This window comes from Salvelinus sp. IW2-2015, linkage group LG35 (genome assembly GCF_002910315.2).
Source record: "Salvelinus sp. IW2-2015 linkage group LG35, ASM291031v2, whole genome shotgun sequence".
Classification (NCBI taxonomy): Eukaryota; Metazoa; Chordata; class Actinopteri; order Salmoniformes; family Salmonidae; genus Salvelinus; species Salvelinus sp. IW2-2015.
In genome coordinates this window covers 8,553,646-8,572,929 of record NC_036874.1, presented here as the reverse complement: position 1 = coordinate 8,572,929, position 19,284 = coordinate 8,553,646, and the positions used below count along the sequence as shown (strand labels likewise).

The following is a 19,284-nucleotide window of genomic DNA, read 5'->3' as shown; positions in this document are numbered from 1 at the left end:
CTGTCAACAGGTCATTCAGGTCCCGCTTCTATTTTTCGCCCCACACTCAGCTCACATACCTGATCCGTTTATGGAACCACTTTCTGAAAATGGGTCATATTTAGCATAGCCAGAAGAAGCATTGCACTGTGGCCTCTGCGTTGTCAGAGCCTCCTTAAATGACCCAGTAAACCTGTTGCCTTTGCATTTGCTAGCAATCCTATGCGGTCATGTTTACCCCCCCCCCCCCCCAACCCCTCTTACCCTTAAACCCAACCTGATCGCCAGTTGTTGTGGTAGTCTATCAACTTAAACATGCAAAGGTATTGGTTCATTCACTTAGAACTAACTAGTTTGACATGGGTTAGGTTGGTATGAGCTGTAATATCAATTTCAATCATACAGCTAAATAACAACAAAAATAACCCTAATTTATGTTTAGAAATACAATCCAAAATGTTATTGTCATCTTAATAAGCAATTATCAAGGTCCATAAAATCAGGTCTCTTTATAGGTGGCACATCTTAACCTGCATTGACCCTTTTTTGCACTGACTCTTGAACTGGCTATGCACACCCACTTGACTCAACCCACACACTCACACATACTTACGCTGACACACCAACACACACATGCACACTACATACACCCACACACACACACAGCCTATACACTTTCACACTTACTACATACGCTGCTGCTACTGTCTATTATATATCCTGTTGCCTAGTCACTTTATCCCTAACTATATGTCCATAGCTACCTCAATTACCTCGTACCACTACACATCGACTCGGTACTGGTACTCCTTGTATATAGTCATGTTATTTTTACTCATTGGTATTCGTTATTTACTGTGTAATTTTTTCCTCCTGTCAGTATTTCTATGTTTTATTTTATATCTTTATCTTTAACTCTGCATTTATAGAAATGGACTCATAAGTAAGCATTTCACTGTTAGTATACACCTATTGTATACGAACCATGTGACAAATAAATGCAATTAGAATTTCAGGGATCGTTTTTATGCCTTCTAATTAATCTGCCATGGAAACTGATCCAATTTCACTAGTTCCAAATTTCAACAGTTCACTTAAGTCAATGAAAACATAATATACAACTAGTAATGGTCCATCTACTTACGTTGAAGAATGGAGGAGGAGTACATATAATATGCATTTTTTTTTTAAATAACAATTTTGGTTGAACCTCATTAAATGTTGCTTTGCTCAATTACATMTACTTGATAACTCCTCCAGCCTTCCTCATAAGCCTTCAATGTATAGAATTACACCCTAATTATTAGGCCCCCAAACCAAAAATTGCCCTTGGTCACTAGCCTATAGCCAGTGGAACACTCTAATAGCGAGTCAAGGGGCTAATTGGAAGACAGGTAAGGTTACATGTGACAACAATTATGCCGAGCGCGAGGCCAACTTTTTCGCCCGGGGCACTTGAAGCACTGCACTCAACCTGGCTAAAAGCTAAGTGGGGTCCCGTCCTCTTCGCGCTTTTTTCCTTTGGGGAAATCACTTCAACGTTAATGACGTTTTTCCGTTCGCACAGTTTATTTATGTGAATGTGAATAACCCAGGCTGTATTCCGTTTATACTTTAGGCCTACTGAATATTTGGTTTTACGCATGGTTTTCAAACCAACCTGCACCGGCAATAGGTTGGCTAATGACATTGTAATTAAGATATTTTAAAGATTAGTTATCCTCATTATTGAAAAAAAAAAAATTCATAAAAGCAAAATGTGTGGAGCTTTGCATTTCTGAAAGCGCCAAGCCTTAATGACACACGCTGTTCGGTCTGTTCTGGTACAACTGTTCAAACAGCATGAAGCTAAATAGAATATGCTTTCTAAATGGCACAGGTTAAAATTGTGTGAATGAGTTCACGTCAGAATAGTTATAGCGGGTTTATGGCATTTCCATGTGCCATAATTTATTGGCCTTATGAAAGCTAACTTATGGCGCACACCGGTTGGGGACATGTAAGGAGTCTTTCCCTCTGCATGTTATGACACGTCTGGGGGAAAAAATCTACTCACAGATCTGTTGCGAGAAAACATACATTGTTGATGTTGTCAAAGTTGTTAGGCTTAAATGCTGTTATTAACTTCTGACATTTCAGGCCGGAGTTAGAAAATATTAATTTGTATTTGAGTTAGGCATATAGCTTACCTTCGATATTGACTATGTTCAAGTCACTAACAAATGGCTGTTACATATACTACTATTAATATCCCATGACCCAGGCCTAGGTTATCAAATTCCGCAGAGTGAAGGGTTGAAAACATGTACTATTTTGGTTGAGTWTACTTTTATTCTTCACATGGGATTCTGCTGCTGTCATCTACAATGGTCTTATTACTATGACAGATCAGGACCTCTCTGGAAAAAGAATTAGGTCCCTACTGTTTTCAACTTGAAAACCCCATTAGAGGAAAAACACAGTAGTCATCGTTCATTACTGCTATGGCCTTTTGTGCATTGATATCCAGATGGCAAGTTTAGCTGCACAACAAACTGACAAAATCAACACTCCATATGTGTCTCTTGGTGAGAAGTTTGTCACCTTGGTTTGGCACAATCGATCATCTTACTGTGAAAACTGTATAGCATTCAGAACGTGGGCGTAACATTAAACATTCAGAAAGAGTGCATTGTGGTATCAGTAGGATATAAAAGTAATTCAAACATTTTTAGAAAAGTAAAAATTAAGGTGGGGATGATTGAGTTCAATAGCCATCAAATAAACAATGAAAATAAACGCGAAATTAGAGTGGAAAAGTTTATAAAGACTGATGTTTGGGGACGTATTTGACATAAGCCTATTACTTTGATAAATACATTTTTCCCTTTGAGTGAGGCCTAACAGTTTTGTGTTATTATATATATTTTAAATCAAGATCTATGTCTACATTGATTTGTATATACATCTACTCTCTGCTATACAGTAATAACACAGCCACTCTATCAACCAGAACATACTGTATATCTAATCGGCGGCTGCCCAATTGGAGAGTGCCTTACTGCTTTATTCTCCTCTGGCCAATTGAATCTGCCCGCACATGCGTAAAACCGATCTCAATGAGAGGAGGGGTCATGCCTTATATGGTAGTTTTGGCCTTATATGGGGGGGCTACAAGCACGGCTGTTTAGTGTCACTTTCACCAAATTCTAACTATGATTCTCAGAGATGGGACAGGCTGCCGACGGGTGAAGTACACGATTGGCAAATATATCTGCTTGTAAACATACTGCATCTACCACAGAGCACTCCATCCATGGTTTATCGACATTTCTATTCAGACCTCATCGTGGCGCACAACCTTAGACGGACGAAAGCAACTTTTCTTTTGGTATTGCACGTCCGTATGAGTTCACAAGACAACTCCGATCACATAATTGCGTAGAACTATGGTCAGTATTGTGTTTTTGTGATTGAGAGAAGATGTTGATTTAGTTCAGTTCGAATATTAAGCAGAATAAGATTCGAGGCAGTCGATATTCATGAACATGACATTTTAACGACCACTTCTCCATTCTGTACATGCTGTATTGTTGGTCGAGTTTTCAAATAGACTCTTAAGTTTTTGAGAGAGCGTGTTTATGGATGTCTGCGGAGAGGAGAACACTGGCAGTAGGCTCCATTCTTACGCAATAGTCATGTTGATACCGTGCTGTCTTCGTAAACTTTGATAGAAGTTTACAGAAGATACGTTTACGACAGGGACATTTGATTAACTAATTAAGAAAATCTATTTGAGAATATATTAAATACTTTTTGGAGGAAGTGGGAAGCGCCTTTTCGCCCTGCCTTGTTTTCCCAAGACGTCAGAACGGATTCTTATCTCCTCCCCGCGCTACGGAGTTGGACTTGTATCTATTGTTCAACCAAAGTGTTTTAGGATAGCATGGCAATGGTAGTAAACCAGTGGCAAGAGAACATTTCGGCGGATCCCGGGTCCCAGCTCCAGATTTGCAGTCAGGAGCCTGGCGGAACACCGGGAACCCCCTCTGGTTCCACCCCGGGGAACGATGCACTTTCCGGGGACAAGATCCCCAACGTGGACTGCATGGTGTGCGGGGATAAGTCCAGTGGCAAGCATTACGGCCAATTCACCTGCGAGGGCTGTAAAAGCTTCTTCAAGCGTTCGGTGCGACGGAACCTCAGTTACACATGCCGGGGGAACCGGGACTGTCCCATCGACCAACATCATCGGAACCAATGCCAGTACTGCCGACTGAAGAAGTGCCTCAAAGTCGGCATGAGAAGAGAAGGTAAGACAGGATTTGAGATTCGGTGAAGACTGTAGCCTTTATGGAAATGTAATGTAAATTAATAAAATGATCAAATTGAGTTTTGGCGGACGTTTGATGTCAAGAATATCGGTGCGTAAAGTTGAAACCATATAACGTTAGTGATTTAACGATGGATATCCGTGTCTTATAGATTTCCTGCTTCTATCAGTCATAGTTCCCCTAAAAGGCATTTGTAGTCTTCTGTAACGCAATGTTTGTTGTTTCAGATCGTCTACCCTTGTATTTCCTATTCAGTCCTAGTATGCAATTATTTTTCTCCCCTCAGAAAAGGGCTCCCTTTGTCTCCCCAATTAATTCTGGTGTTTGCTCCTCTACACCCTATCCGCTACAAGAGGGCCCGCTACATGTATTGTATTGTGCATGATTAAGAACGGGTCAATTAGTGCGAAAGAAGAACAGTGGCAACGTGTTCGCAAAGCACTGCGTTTCACTTTTAATCAGTCAGCTTGGACCTTGCCGCGTCATGTTCAATCAGATGAGTTGTGTTAATTACAACACGCCAACCAGACACTTGTAATCTTCACAAAGCTTTGCACATGCATGTCTCCATGCTGGACGTCGGTGTACTCTGTGTTTTATGCGTTACCCACCAACAATACTACATTTCTCTAATCATAAATACATGTGCATCGCTGTGCAGTGTAGCCTACTCTGGAGTCAACCTTGTTAGTTTATTGTAATAGATTTTATCGCAAATTATATACTGTAATTCTTGCTTAACCTGGCCACGCAAGCTGTTGTGGATACTCCAAAAGGTTCCTATGATATGACCATAAACAGTGCAAATAGTGACACAAACAGTAGTCAACAGAAGACGTGCGCTCTGTGCAGGAAGCACGCTGTGTTTAACTTCCAGTGTGTGAGTGTATCAAGCAGGCAGGCCTATTACAAACGAGGTCTTGAATACAGTAGCCTCTGTCATAATGAACTATACAATACATTTTAGGTGGAAATACCCGTCCTATCGCCTACAATTATCATTCAAGGGATCTCGTTAGTGTGCTCGTGTGTACACTGTACACAGTTCATGTAAAACACTGCAGGGTAAATTTAGTCAGCCATGCCCCTTTCCCGAGGAAATCTCCTGACACAGCGCAGTCTGTTGACCTTTCATCTACATAAACATGCTCAGTATGTTATCAGACCATTATTTGGCTACATTATATATTAACTACTGCAGATAACATTTTAAAAGGGATTTGATTTGCTATGTTACTATTATATGGTCTAGAATAATATTCAGCAAAAACACGATTCAGAAATCTCAATTCTTTCAAGTGTTGATTAAATTGGTACAGGTCTGTCATACGCAAAACAGACTCATCCTCATCGTGGATTATAGGCCTAGAGACCTGTCCTCGTAAGTGTCAGTGCCTTTGAGGAACATCTTGAAATCGCACTTCTTTAAAATATTAAAAGTGTTGGTTTTAAATTGATGATGACTGACGTGGTTAATGCAGGCCTAGGCATAACTATTTTGTATATGCCTAATTTTCTAATTTGCATTCAATCAATAATTATAATTGAAATGTTATGCAGAGTTGTGTTGTACTACAACCAAGTGTTAGCAATGCTTTTAAACGGCAACCTTTGTGAGGTAGTAAATAAAACATATTTAAAACAAAATTGTTTTCTTTAGGTCTACCAATCATTTTCAAACCCTGAAAGAAAATCAAATGATCTTTTTAGTCAGATTATAATTAACAAAATATTAGAGGCATAATTTGGTGTGAAATAGTCTACATATATGTTTCTAACTCAGCAATAGGGCCTAAGATAAAGTCCTGCTAACTATTTGCCCTGAAAAGTTCAGAGATAGCCTAATGGTGGGGATAATTAATAATAAAAGCACCAATTGTACACACAAATGCAGCATTGCAATCACATTAAAGGCTTACTGGTAGCAGCGAGAAAGGAGTAAGACTACACACCCAAAGCTACTTTTCGTCTTCCCCAGAGGTCATACATAAGTCATGTTTCTTCTACATAATGCACCTGGGTCGGCTGACAGAGGAGGCCATTGGGCTTTCTGAGTTATAATCCGTGTGAATTTTGGAACATTTTGGAAATAGACAAATGTACATTCCTGCCCTGAATATGGATTTGAAATCATCTCAAATTGATTGTTGAAACTATCAATAATTAACTTTGTGATAGTTATTCAAAAACGAGTGTTTGCTCTTGGGTTAAAGCAGAGGACTATCACGTCTTTAACAGTCATCAGAAATATCTTCTTTAATTTCCCCAAATATAAAGAAAGCACTACAAGTTATTGCCTACTTGTGTTATGCAAGCCATGCACAAAATAATCATCTAAATATCACGCTATTCTCGACACATGGATTGGTAACCAGTGGCGTGTATTCATGAATGCCAAGGGAAGCCAGGCATCCCCAAAAAATTGTCCAAGAAAAAAGATACACTGAACAAGAATATAAAGTGTTGGCCCCATGTTTCATGAGCTGAAATAAAAGATCCCAGAAATTTTCCACACGCACAAAAAGCTTATTTCTCAAACAAAATGGCACAAATTTGTTTACATCCCTGTTAATGAGCAAATCCTCCTTTGCCAAGATAATCCATCCACCTGACAGGTTTGGCATATCAAGAAGCTGATTAAACAGCATGACACAGGTGCACCTTGTGCAGGGACAATAAAAGGCCACTCTAAAATGTGCAGTTTTGTCACACAAACATTTTAGCCAGGTAGCCTAGGACAACAATAAATAAAAGCATGTACTGTATGACAGAGTGATAGACTGTTTTGTCAACATGAAAGAGAGGAGGATGGCATTGGCCTTTCTCTACAAGTAGGCTGAATCAACATGTTTTTTCTACTTGCACGCACGTGCACACACACACACACAGAATCGGAACCATGGACAGCCACATCATATTTAGCTTATGATGATTGGACTAAATCGTTTTTTGTATCTTTTAGTTGTCACTGAATTAGACTAAGCATAGGTGATTGATGATGTTGAAATGTTGAAGTTGAAATGGTGCTGGAATAGTGGAAGTAGCTCCTGTTTTCTTTTGGCTTGCGATAACTCTTCGTGGTTCTAAATCAATAGTTGTTTAGTCGTCCAAAAATGTCAGAAACATTAGCTTGCTTGACCATACTGTAGGTCATGTAACTGTTTGTTACATGCTAAATGCTTTGTGGACTTCACTGGACAGATTATAGGTTATAGAGCAAACGACGCAATTATCCTCACCCATAGGTTGTAATATGGCTTTTTTTCTGGCTTCCCCAGTGATTTTACCCACGCCCTTCTACTGTTGGTAACATTGTTAAAAGTAACGTATTGATGGTGTAGGAGGCCTATACCAGTGAAAATAAACAAATAGAGCAGAATATCAGCAACAAAGCATATAAAAACAAACCTGACAGGTTATGTTTGTGGTTAGGTGGACCTTTCTTGTTGACCAAGTTGGTGCCCCGCATCTGCCCTCCCTCTCCAAAAATGCACCACTCCCTAGTGGCGAAATTCTGTTAAACATGGCTTTTTAGTAAGGTACAAAAAGTGAGTGAGTAATTGATCCAATCCATGCAGTAACTGGCTCCAAAATATACCGCACACACATCGGCATTATTTAAGACATGTTTCACWTTCGCTGGTGTTGTACGTGGCTAATTCAGGAGTGTTATTTGGACAGTCCAGCTGATCTGTAGGGTGACCCTTAGTATGTAACTTGACTGAGAGGTCACTCTATTTCAGCCCACATACATATCTAATATCTCGTGTTAAAGGTTGATTTATACTAAACAGTTATGTAAAAGGTCATGTTTACCTCTTTGCTGCTCTACCTGTTTGGCACCTCTGGCATCTCTACTCTCCATGTTTCTCAATGACATTACTGCTTAGAGTAGAACACTGGTTTAAGGGATGAGGAAGGAGTGAGGAAGAGAGAGACAGTGAATCTGTGCAACTGGCTGACAGTTCCTTGGGCTAGTTGGGAGTGAAGTGCATATCATGTTCTGCTGTCTGAATGTTCCGTATGTACTCCTCTGACCTTAGGGAGACCAAAAAAGACCAATATAGACTGTGATGTTTGTCAAATTCACACGTTCGAAGAACACACTGTATACTTGACACATAGACAATTTTACATTCACAACTAGCAGCCTTCTTATGCATACAATACATTCCCTACCAGCTACCACACATAGTGACATGGTCACAAATATGAACTCACATGGTGACATGCACCCAGAGATTGGCATGGGCAGGCACACTGTCCATTAGAGTACACACTCTAGATCAGAAGTCTCCAAACTTTTCTAGCATGGGAGCTACTTTTAAAAAATGAAACATGTCACGAGCTACAATTTTTTTTCTAGCTATGTTTTCTGTCAATATACCTGGTAAAATAATGGTTAATAAACAAGGGGGGTCCTATAGAATTTTTCTTCCAAATTCTATTTTATATTTTCCCAACTGATTTTATATTTTCAGTTTTTTTCACTCTCAAAATTGCAATTATTCTTAGAGAAACAACAAAATTGGATGTTCTGAGTCCATGTCAAAGCTTAAATCAAATCAGAATACACATTTTTTAAAGTTTGGAATAAAACTAACAAATTCATTTTTTGTGGTGTATATTTTTTTTACATTTTTAGTCATTTTAGCAGACGCTCTTATCCAGAGCGACTTACAGTAGAGTGCATACATTTTTACATACTGAGACAAGGATATCCCTACCGGCCAAACCCTCCCTACCGGCCAAACCCTCCCTAACCCGGACGACGCTATGCCAATTGTGCGTCGCCCCACGGATCTCCCGGTTGCGGCCGGCTGCGACAGAGCCTGGGCGCGAACCCAGCCCAGCCTGGGCGCGAACCCAGAGACTCTGGTGGCGCAGCTAGCACTGCGATGCAGTGCCCTAGACCACTGCGCCACCCGGGAGATCGCCTTTAGTTGTGCATCTGTCCCTTTAATTGCACATCTAGCAAGTGAGGATTGTGCCGTTGAATGTGCTGGTCTAGTGATGGTTCTGTACTGCAAATGCTAATTTAATGGCAAAGTTTTCAAATAATAGATACAAATGATATACTTACTCGTGATATACTTCTGCCAGGTATGCCTACTTTGCAGTTAACATTTAATTGAGAAGGATTGTATGAAGATGGCACCGAAGAACATGGCTGACGTTTTACATTCTCTCAACCAATTGTGCAATTTTGTAATTTTTTAGCGTTTTGTGTAACTTATTTAATACTTATTGTGATCATAATGTTGCTGCTACTGTCTCTTATGACCGAAAATATCTTCTGGACATCAGAAAAGCGATTACTCACCGCGGACTGGAAGAAACATTTTACTTTAACGAGTCCGACGAGAAGGATATCCTGATTTCACTGGAACAGGCCCAGACCCACCCCTTTTGCGTGAAGAAAAGATGCCCGGAAAAGGGGACGCAGATCGGGGATCCTTCTGAGAAGCTGGAGGCGAGCGAGTAAACTCGCAATGCCTTCCATTCTCCTTGCTAACGTGCAATCTTTAGAAAATAAAATTGATGCCCTACTATTAAGATTATCCTACCAACGGGACATTAAAAACGGTAACATCTTATGTTTCACCGAGACGTGGCTGAGCGAAGTAAAACGGACAATATAGAGCTGGCAGGATTTTCCATGCACCGGCACAACAGAGACGCTACCTCTGGTAAGACGAGGGGTAGGGGTGTGTGTCTTTTTGTCAATAACTGCCGGTGTGCGATGTCTAATATTAAAAAAGTCCCGAGCTATTGCTCGCCTGAGGTAAAGTACCTTATGATAAGATGTTGACCACACTATCTACCAAGAAAGTTCTCATCTGTATTTGTTTGTAGCCGTCTATTTGCCACCACAAAGTGAAGCTGGCACGAAGACCGCTCTCAACCAACTCTATAAGGCCATAAGAAAATAAGAAAATGCTCACCCAGAAGCGGCGCTCCTAGTGGCCGGGGACTTTAATGCAGGCAAACTTAAATCAGTTTAACCAAATTTTTACCAACATGTCACATGTGCAACCAGGGGGGAAAAAATCCTAGACCACCCGTTTTTCCCCAAAAAATAACGATGGTCATTATGGCCAAACAGTTCTATTTGTGTTTCATCAGAACAGAGGACATTTCTCCAAAAAGTACGATCTTTGTCCCCATGTGCAGTTGTAAAACGTAGTCTGGCTTTTTTATGGCGGTTTTGGAGCAGTGGCTTCTTCCTTGCTGAGGGGCCTTTCAGGTTATGTCGATATAGGACTCGTATTACTGTGGATATAGATTATTTTGTACCTGTTTCCTCCAGCATCTTTACAAGGTCCTTTGCTGTTGTTCTGAGATTGATTTGCACTTTTCGCACAAAAGTACGTCCATCTCTACGAGACAGAATGCATCTCCTTCCTGAGCGGTATGACGGCTGCGTGGTCCCATGGTGTTTATACTTGCGTACTATTGTTTGTACAGATGAATGTGGTACCTTCAGGCGTTTGGAAATTGCTGCCAAGGATGAACCGGACTTGTGGAGGTCTACAATTTTTTTTCTGAGGTTTTGGCTGATTTCTTTTGATTTTCCCATGATGTCAAGCAAAGAGGCACTGAGTTTGAAGGTAGGCCTTGAAATACATCCACAGGTACACCTCCAATTGACTTAAATGATGTCAATTAGCCTATTAGAAGCTTCTAAAGCTATGACATCATTTTTTTGAATTTTCCAAGCTGTTTAAAGGCACGGTCAACTTAGTGTATGTAAACTTCTGACCCAACGGAATTGTGATACTGTGAATTGTAAGTGAAATAATCTGTCTGTAAACAATTGTTGGGAAAATTCCTTGTGTCATGCACAAAGTAGATGTCCTAACCGACTTGCCAAAACTATAGTTTGTTAACAAGAAATGTGTGGAGTGGTTGAAAACTAGTTTTAATGGAGTTTTAATGACTCCAACCTAAGTGTATGTAAACTTCCGACTTGAACTGTATCCCAACCAGAAGCCATGGATTACAAGCAACATCCGCATCGAGCTAAAGGCTAGAGCTGACGCTTTCATGGAGCGGGAGACTAATCCGGACGCTTATAAGAAATCCCGCTCTGCCCTTAGACGAACCATCAAACAAGCAAAGCGTCAATACAGGATTAAGATTGAATCCTACTACACCGGCTCTGATGCTCGACGGATGTGGCAGGGCTGGAAAACTATTACGGACTACAAAGGGAAACCCAGACGCAAGTTGCCCAGTGACGCGAGCCTACCAGATGAGCTAAATGCCTTTTATGCTCGCTTCGAGGCAAGCAACACTGAAGCATGCACGAGAGCACCAGCTGTTCTGGATGAATATGTGATAACGCTGTCGGTAGCCGATGTGAACAAAACCTTTAAACAGGTCAACATTCACAAAGCCACTGGGCCAGATGGATTACCAGGACGTGTACTCAAAGCATGCGCGGACTAACTATCAAGTGTCTTCAATGACATTTTCAACCTCTCCCTGACCAAGTCTGTAATACCTACATGTTTCAAGCAGACCACCATAGTCCCTGTGCCCAAGAAAGCAAAGATAACCTGCCTAAATGATTACCGCCCCGAGGCACTCACGTTGGTAGCCATGAAGTGCTTTGAAAGGCTGGTCATGGCTCACATCAACAGCATCCTCCCGGACACCCTAGACCCACTCCAATTCGCATACCATCCCACAGATGACGCAATCTCAATCGCACTCCACACCGCCCTTTCTCACCTGGACAAAAGGAACACCTATGTAAGAATGCTGTTCATCGACTACAGCTCAGCATTCAACACCATAGTGCCCACGAAGCTCATCACTAAGCTAAGGACTCTGGGACTAAACACCTCCCTCGGCAACTGGATCCTGGACTTCCTGACGGGCCTCCCCAGGTGGTAAGAGTAGGCAACAACACGTCTGCCACGCTGATCCTTAACACTGGGGCCCCTCAGGGGTGTGCACTTAGTCCCCTCCTGTATTCCCTTTTCACCCACGACTGCGTGGCCAAACACAACTCCAACACTATCATTAACTTTGACACAACAGTGGTAGGCCTGATCACCGACAATGATGAGAAGGCCTATAGGGAGGAGATCAGAGAACTGGCAGTGTGGTGACAGGACAACAACCTCTCCCTCAATGTGAGCAAGACTAAGTAGCTGATTGTGGACTACAGGAAAAGGCGGGCCGAACAGGCCCCCATTAACGTCGACGGGGCTGTAGTGGAGCGGGTCGAGAGTTTCAAGTTCCTTGGTGTCCACATCACCAARGAACTATCATGGTCCAAACATACCAAGACAGTCGTGAAGAGGGCACGACAAAACCTTTTCCCTCTCAGGAGACTGAAAAGATTTGGCATGGGCCCACAGATCCTCAAAAGGTTCTACAGCTGCACCATTGAGGTCATCCTGACCGGTTGCATCACCTCCTGTTATGGCAACTGCTCTGCATCTGACCGTAAGGCACTACAGAGGGTAGTGCAAACGGCCCAGTACATCACTGGGGCCAAGCTTCCTGCCATCCAGGACCTATATAATAGGCGGTGTCAGAGGAAAGCCCATAAAATTGTCAGAGACTCCAGTCACCCAAGTTACAGACTGTTTTCTCTGCTACCGCACGGCAAGCTYTACCGGAGCGCCAAGTCTAGGACCAAAAGGCTCCTCAACAGCTTCTACCCCCGAGCCATTAGACTGCTGAACAATTCATTAAAATCGTCACCGGACAATTTACATTGACATCTCCCTCCCCCTTGTACACTGCTGCTACTCGCTGTTTGTCTGTTATGTATGCATGTACAGATTACCTCAACTAACCTGTACCCCTGTACACTGACTCGGTACCGGTGCCTCCTGTATATAGCCTCGTTATTCTTATTCTTATTGTGTTACTTTTTATTATAACTTTTTTATTTTAGCCTTCTTGGTAAATATTTTCTTCTTGAATTGCACTGTTGGTTAAGGGCTTGTAAGTAAGCATTTCACGGTAAAGTCTACACTTGTTGTATTCGGGCGCATGTGGCAAATAACATTTGATTTGATTTGATTGGGGGGAAGTATTTCTGTCAACCCACAAGACGGTTATCACATCAGCTGGCTACACACTGAGTGGTTGACAAACGCACCACATAGACAGACAGGAGCAATATTGCTGGACATTAATTGGCAGATAGTGTTAGGTTTGGCTTTTTAAGCCAATAGTGACTAACTAGGGGTGTGATAATGTCAATAAATAGTAGCTGGGAGCTTGTGGTGTCTGATACTTCTGAGATTTGTTTATGACAGTTTGCCGTGGAACACGTGAAAATTGCATGTACTTGCAGAATTGTTCGGCAATTTACTCAAAGTTGGGCTGACCTGCTAGAGACCCCTGCTTTAGATTGTTCATAGTAAGTACATAGTTATGACTGTTCATAGACAGAACATTCAAAGACAGATTATCTCAATTGTGACTCCTAGTGTGTGTCCCTCAATGGTAAATAACACAGGGAAAGTCCTGTATATTGAAATTCAGTTACTCATACATAGGATTGGTACGGTTGGTGACCCTTGGTTCACACCAACCAAACACAGAGACGGATATACTGTAGGTCAACGGGAACCAGAAACTAAACATTAATAATGGACATGTTCAAGGTCCAAATGTGAGGTTGACTCTATTGAGTAAGTACCACGGCTCGCTAACTGACTGCCTTTATTGACTAATCCATACACATTGTCCAGTTTGTATGAGCAGGCAATCAAAAACCGAAACTAGTTTGCCCCCTAAACTCTGGCCCGCTAAAACATTTCCCTATTACAATACTGTCATAGTTTATTGACATGTTAGAATAGGTCTCTTTACGTAAAGCTACTAGGCTAATTCACTCTCCCCAGTCCAAGCTGTCTGTGAGGTTCCAGCACCATGGCTTCCATATTGACAGAGGCCTTGCCATTATTCACTGCCAGAAAGCAGCCTCCATTGAAGTGATAGGCCACGAAGAGACCATAGAGCTGAGGCACTAGTCGTTTCCCATTCTGATATCCCCAAGGCTAGGATTTAATATTTTAGAGGAGGGGGCTGTGTGTGGAGGAATAGAGCTCACTCTGCAGAGATGGGCTTCGTTTGACACCTCAAGGTGAATAGACTACAGTTCACGATACATTGCTTGTCATATTGTCATATTTCTTTGTTGAGTCTCTAATTTTCTCTCTTGTCTGTACAATAGCCAGGTTAGCCTATTGCTACAATATGAAAGGCTAGGCTTTACATTAAGTCTAGCGTTATCCATGTCCATTGTTACATTTTGAAGTATTGTTTCTGAGTCCAGGTGACTTTACACCAATTTTCGTGAGAAACAGCCATTGAGTTTTAAGCTCAATGTAATGAAAATGATTGAGTCGCTTTTATAGCATAGCTTGTTGTGTGATCGAATAGATAGAAAACCAGACCACTCCTTCGTGCAGGGTGCATTTCTGTTATTAATTCACATCTGCTTCATCAAAGCAGCGCCAACGTGACTGGGTGGATATTAAAGGGGCTACGTTTGCAGCTAATGCATCTGAGCGTCCTCACCGGGAGCTCTCTCCATCCCCGTCTGTCTGAATCTCTCTTTTTCCCTGTCTCTTTACCCGTTGCCTCTCCCTTTCCATACAATGTCATACTTCACTCTGTGTCTCCCTCCCTCTTCCTCGATCCCATTGTCTCTTTCAAGGGTTCCCAAACTTTTTTACTATGGTCCCCCCCTTCCGGCATTGAGGAATATCCCGTGCCGCCCCCGCACGCAACACGCCACGTCTATTTCTATGGGCACAAGCACTGTTCATGACACAGACTGTTCACAGCCCTCTTGTTGGTGGAGAGAATTTTGTATGTTTAAAGCTTATTTCCTGCAATTCTACGCATTTTGTCATGTCTAATGTGTATTCATGTGATATTTATAGGTCTCTAAGGTATGCAATGACTAACATGTCAAGAGGAACTGATGATGCACTACCCAATTTTGAAATTGCACCTTGTGCATTCTACTATTACAACTTTCAAGAGTATGTTTAAAGCCGGACTGAGTTCCTTCATTTATTTATTTTTGTGGGGGGACCCCGCGTCCTCCCTCTCCGACCCTTTGGGGGCGCGCCCGACAGTTTGGGAACCACTGGTTTATTTCACTTCATCCCCCTATTTCTCAATTCTCTCCCCTTACACTCACCTTCATCTTCTTTCTCAACCTCTTTTTCTCTCCTTTCTTCTCACCCTTTCTTCCTCTCTTTCTCTCCACATCTTTCTCACAGCCTTGTCCCCCTTTCCTCTGTGTATTTGTATTTGACTAAGGGTAAATGGTTTGACTTTTTGCCCGGGGGTTGGTGCTTCGCTGTTACCCTTGTGTGCAGAGTGAGAGCAGTGACCCCAGAGTTCAGAGTTCAACCCAAGCTAAAGGAATCTGTGAGAAGCACAGGAATAACACATGAATGTCACCCACTCATCAGACACTCCTCTCTGAGCGGGCTTACACAATACATACTGCTTTACTGTAAAAAAAAGAAGCTATTTGTCACGCCCTGACCTTACTTTCTTTTTTATGTCTCTATTTTGGTTTAGTCAGGGCGTSAGTTGGGGTGGGCATTCTATGTTTTTGTTCTATGTTTTCTATTTCTATGTGTTTGGCCGGGTGTGGTTCTCAATCAGAGGCAGCTGTCTATTGTTGTCTCTGATTGAGAACCATACTTAGGTAGCCTTTTCCCACCTGGTGTTTGTGGGTAGTTGTTTCTGTTTTGTGTGTCTTCACCTTACAGGACTGTTTCATTTTCGTTCATTCTCTTTGTTATTTTTGTTTAGTGTTCTGTTTTAATAAATATATAACATGAACACTTACCACGCTGCGCTTTGGTCCGACTACTCTTCATCCGACGACGAAAATCGGTACACTATTTTTGTGTGTATCTGTGTTTTGAATGTTACAGTATGTTGTGTTTTTTGTTAGCAMACTTTTAAGGGACTACATGAAAACCATTATACCACTTATCTCAGTTGACAATGAGGCTGTGCCAAATCTGTCATGCTTCTAGTACATAGCCCCTGTCTATGACCTTTTACAGTAGCAGATAGTCCTTAATTGTATTTACCTACAATAGTTTGCTCAACTGTCTTGTACTTCTAGCAGTGACTAAAGGCCAAATAAGGACAGCCTTGGTAAGATGAGGCGTGCTTAACTCCACCGTCACACACTCTCCGTGACTCGCTGTGGTGGTGTTTTTTAAAAGTCACGGCTGAAATCGCCCATGATACATGTTTCGTGCCCTTTTCTCCCCTCTGCCTTATTTATGTACCTTGATGTTAGATGTAGTGCCATGGTCTTTCTGTTTGGGGTTTTAGGCTCTTTAGTTGTTTGGTCCCACTGTTTGCCAGTACCTCTACTGTCAACAGATAGGGGATTTGGTCTTTCCAATCACACTAAGCCACCGCCGACCAATTAGAAATCGGGAAATCGATTATGGCAGGCATTCAAACCTGTCTCTACATCCTCACTCTCACTCTCTCTCATCCCATGCCACTCACTATCTTTCTCCCTCTCCCTTTTACCCTGTCTATGCCCTTCTCTCCCTGTCTCATTCATTTCCCTTGCTCATTCACATAGAGATGCTTTTGATGCGTCATTTCGACTCATGCATTCACACACAACCTCCTCAAAGAGGCTTTTCAGAAGACAAGTGGATGGGGTGGATTTGGCATCTGGTGGATTACGGCATTAATCATTATGATGCATTGATTATTATTATTTTAATTCAGATAGTTATAATAACATACTAACCTCTAATGAAGGACAACCATGTTCTAGAAAAAGTTCAGGTTTGGGTACGACCAGGAGTTGTTTTTTTGTGAGTGACATGGTACGGCCCATTGTGCAATGCTGTCTCTGTACGCTACGTTGTCGTTTGCAAAGTGAGGCAACATTCTTTCCCTGGGACAGGAGTGCTTGTGTTCAAGGGAGACCAGTATTTTTTGGTCACAAACTCAAACGTTTTTCTTATCATTCAACAGTCTTGAAATTCTATGGACATATCTATTGACTTACTATGTTCTTGAGTGATTTGACCTGTCTTTGATACACTGTAGTGTATTCAATTTTCACAGCTATTGTGTCGAAGGACAGGTGATGCTGAGTTTCAAAGTATTTTCTAAACCCTAGCCCCCGTCTCTCTCTCTCTCTCTCTCGCTCTCTCTCTCGCCCCTCTCTCCTACACTCTTTTCTCTTGCTCCTCTCTCTGTTACCCTTTTCTATCTCTCATTCTGTCACTACCTCTACCTTCCCTCATCACCTTTCTCTTTCTCTTTCTCCCTTCGCTTCGCTTCCCTTACCTCCCCTCCCCTCCCTTTCTCGTACTCTCTCTCTCTCCTTCTCTCTCCCTCCCTCGTTCTGTAACTGTAGATGGAGTTATTAGTCAGACAGCGGGGATGACTGAACAGGTGTTTTCCAAATGGGCTTTGAGCCGCCACATCATAGTTCGGCGGGGGTGGGGATGTGTGCTTAGCCTCTGCGTGCCCCCTTCATCTTCGGCTGAGCCATTTGGCAGTGGGGGGGGGGGCAGAGGTGTGAAGAACCATAGTGTCTTTACTGGCTGCTGGTTGCCATTACTCACTGATGAACGGCACCGGGGTCTGCCGGTCAGGAGACAGAGTGCCGACACATTTAGAGCCGCAGAAATTTCCCCCCATTTCTCCACGCTTTGCACCCCCCACCTCCAACCTCCACCCTCCTTCCTCCTCTCCCCAGATCTCTCGGTCGCTCTCCTCTCTCTCTCCTCTCTCTCTCTCTTTCTCTCTTTCTATGTTTCTTTATTTCTATGTTTTGGCCGGGTATGGTTCTCAATCAGGGACAGCTGTCTATCGTTGTCTCTGATTGGGAATCATACTTAGGTATCCCTTTTCCCTCCTTTCAGTGTGGATAGTTAACTTTGTTTGTGGCACTAATGCCCCGTAAGCTTCACGGTTGTTTCTTTCGTTTGTTGTTTTGTTGGCGACATTTTAAATAAAAAGGAAATGTACGCTTACCACGCTGCACTTTTGTCCACTACTTTCAACGGCCGTGACAGAACTACACACCACCAAAGGACCAAACAGCGTGGTAAGGGGGAGCAGCGTTTTCATGGGACATGGGAGGACATCCTGGACGGCAAAGGATCCTGGACATGGGAGGAGATCCTGGCTGGAAAGGATCGCCTGCCGTGGGAGCAGGTGGAAGCATCGAGGAAGGCGGAGGCAGCGAGTAAAGGGGCCCAGCGTTACGAGGGGAAACGGCTAGCACGGAAGCCCGAGAGGCAAACGAGGAGATTGTCTGAGTCAGGTTGGAGACCTGAGCCAACTCCTCGTGCTTACCGTGGGAAGAAGCGTGATACTGGTCAGGCACCGTGTTATGTGGTGGAGCGCACGGTGTCTCCAGTGCGCGTTCACAGCCCGGTGCGCTACATCCCAGCTCCCCGCATCTGCCGGGCTAGGGTGAGCATCCAGCCAGGACGGATGGTGCCGGCTCAGCGTGCCTGGTCTCCAGTGCGTCTCTTCGGCCCAGGATATCCTGCGCCGGCTCTGCGCACGGTGTCTCCGGTGCGTCTGCACAGCCCAATGCGTCCTGTGCCAGCACCACGCATGTGCAGGGCGAAGATAACCATCCAGCCAGGACGGATTGTGCAGGCTCTACGCTCGAGACCTCCAGTGCGCCTCCACGGCCCAGTGTATCCGGTGCCTCCGCCAAGAACCAAGCCTCCAGTATGTCTCCCCAGCCTGGTGAGTCCTGTGCCTGCTGCCAGAACCAGGCCTCCTGTATGTTTCCCCAGCCTGGTGAGCCCTGTGGCAGCTCCACGTTCCAGACTGCCCATACGTCTCCTCACTCCAGTGATGATCCATGGCAAGAAGCCTCCAGTGATGATCCATGGCAAGAAGCCTCCAGTGATGATCCATGGCACAAAGCCTCCAGTGATGATCCATGGCAAGAAGCCTCCAGTGATGATCCATGGCACGAAGC

At 43.1% G+C, this 19,284-nt stretch overlaps 1 protein-coding gene across 1 annotated transcript in view; it reads left to right on the top strand.

The window, feature by feature from the left end:
• Positions 1–3,165: 3,165 nt before the first annotated feature.
• The window catches only part of LOC111959167 (nuclear receptor subfamily 2 group F member 5), a 20,874-nt gene continuing 4,755 nt past the window's right edge, over positions 3,166–19,284 (top strand). The window contains exon 1 of the mRNA XM_023980646.2: positions 3,166–4,271. Coding sequence (XP_023836414.2) covers positions 3,905–4,271 — 367 coding nt within the window. The 5' untranslated portion in view covers positions 3,166–3,904. The remainder of the gene's footprint in view (positions 4,272–19,284) is intronic.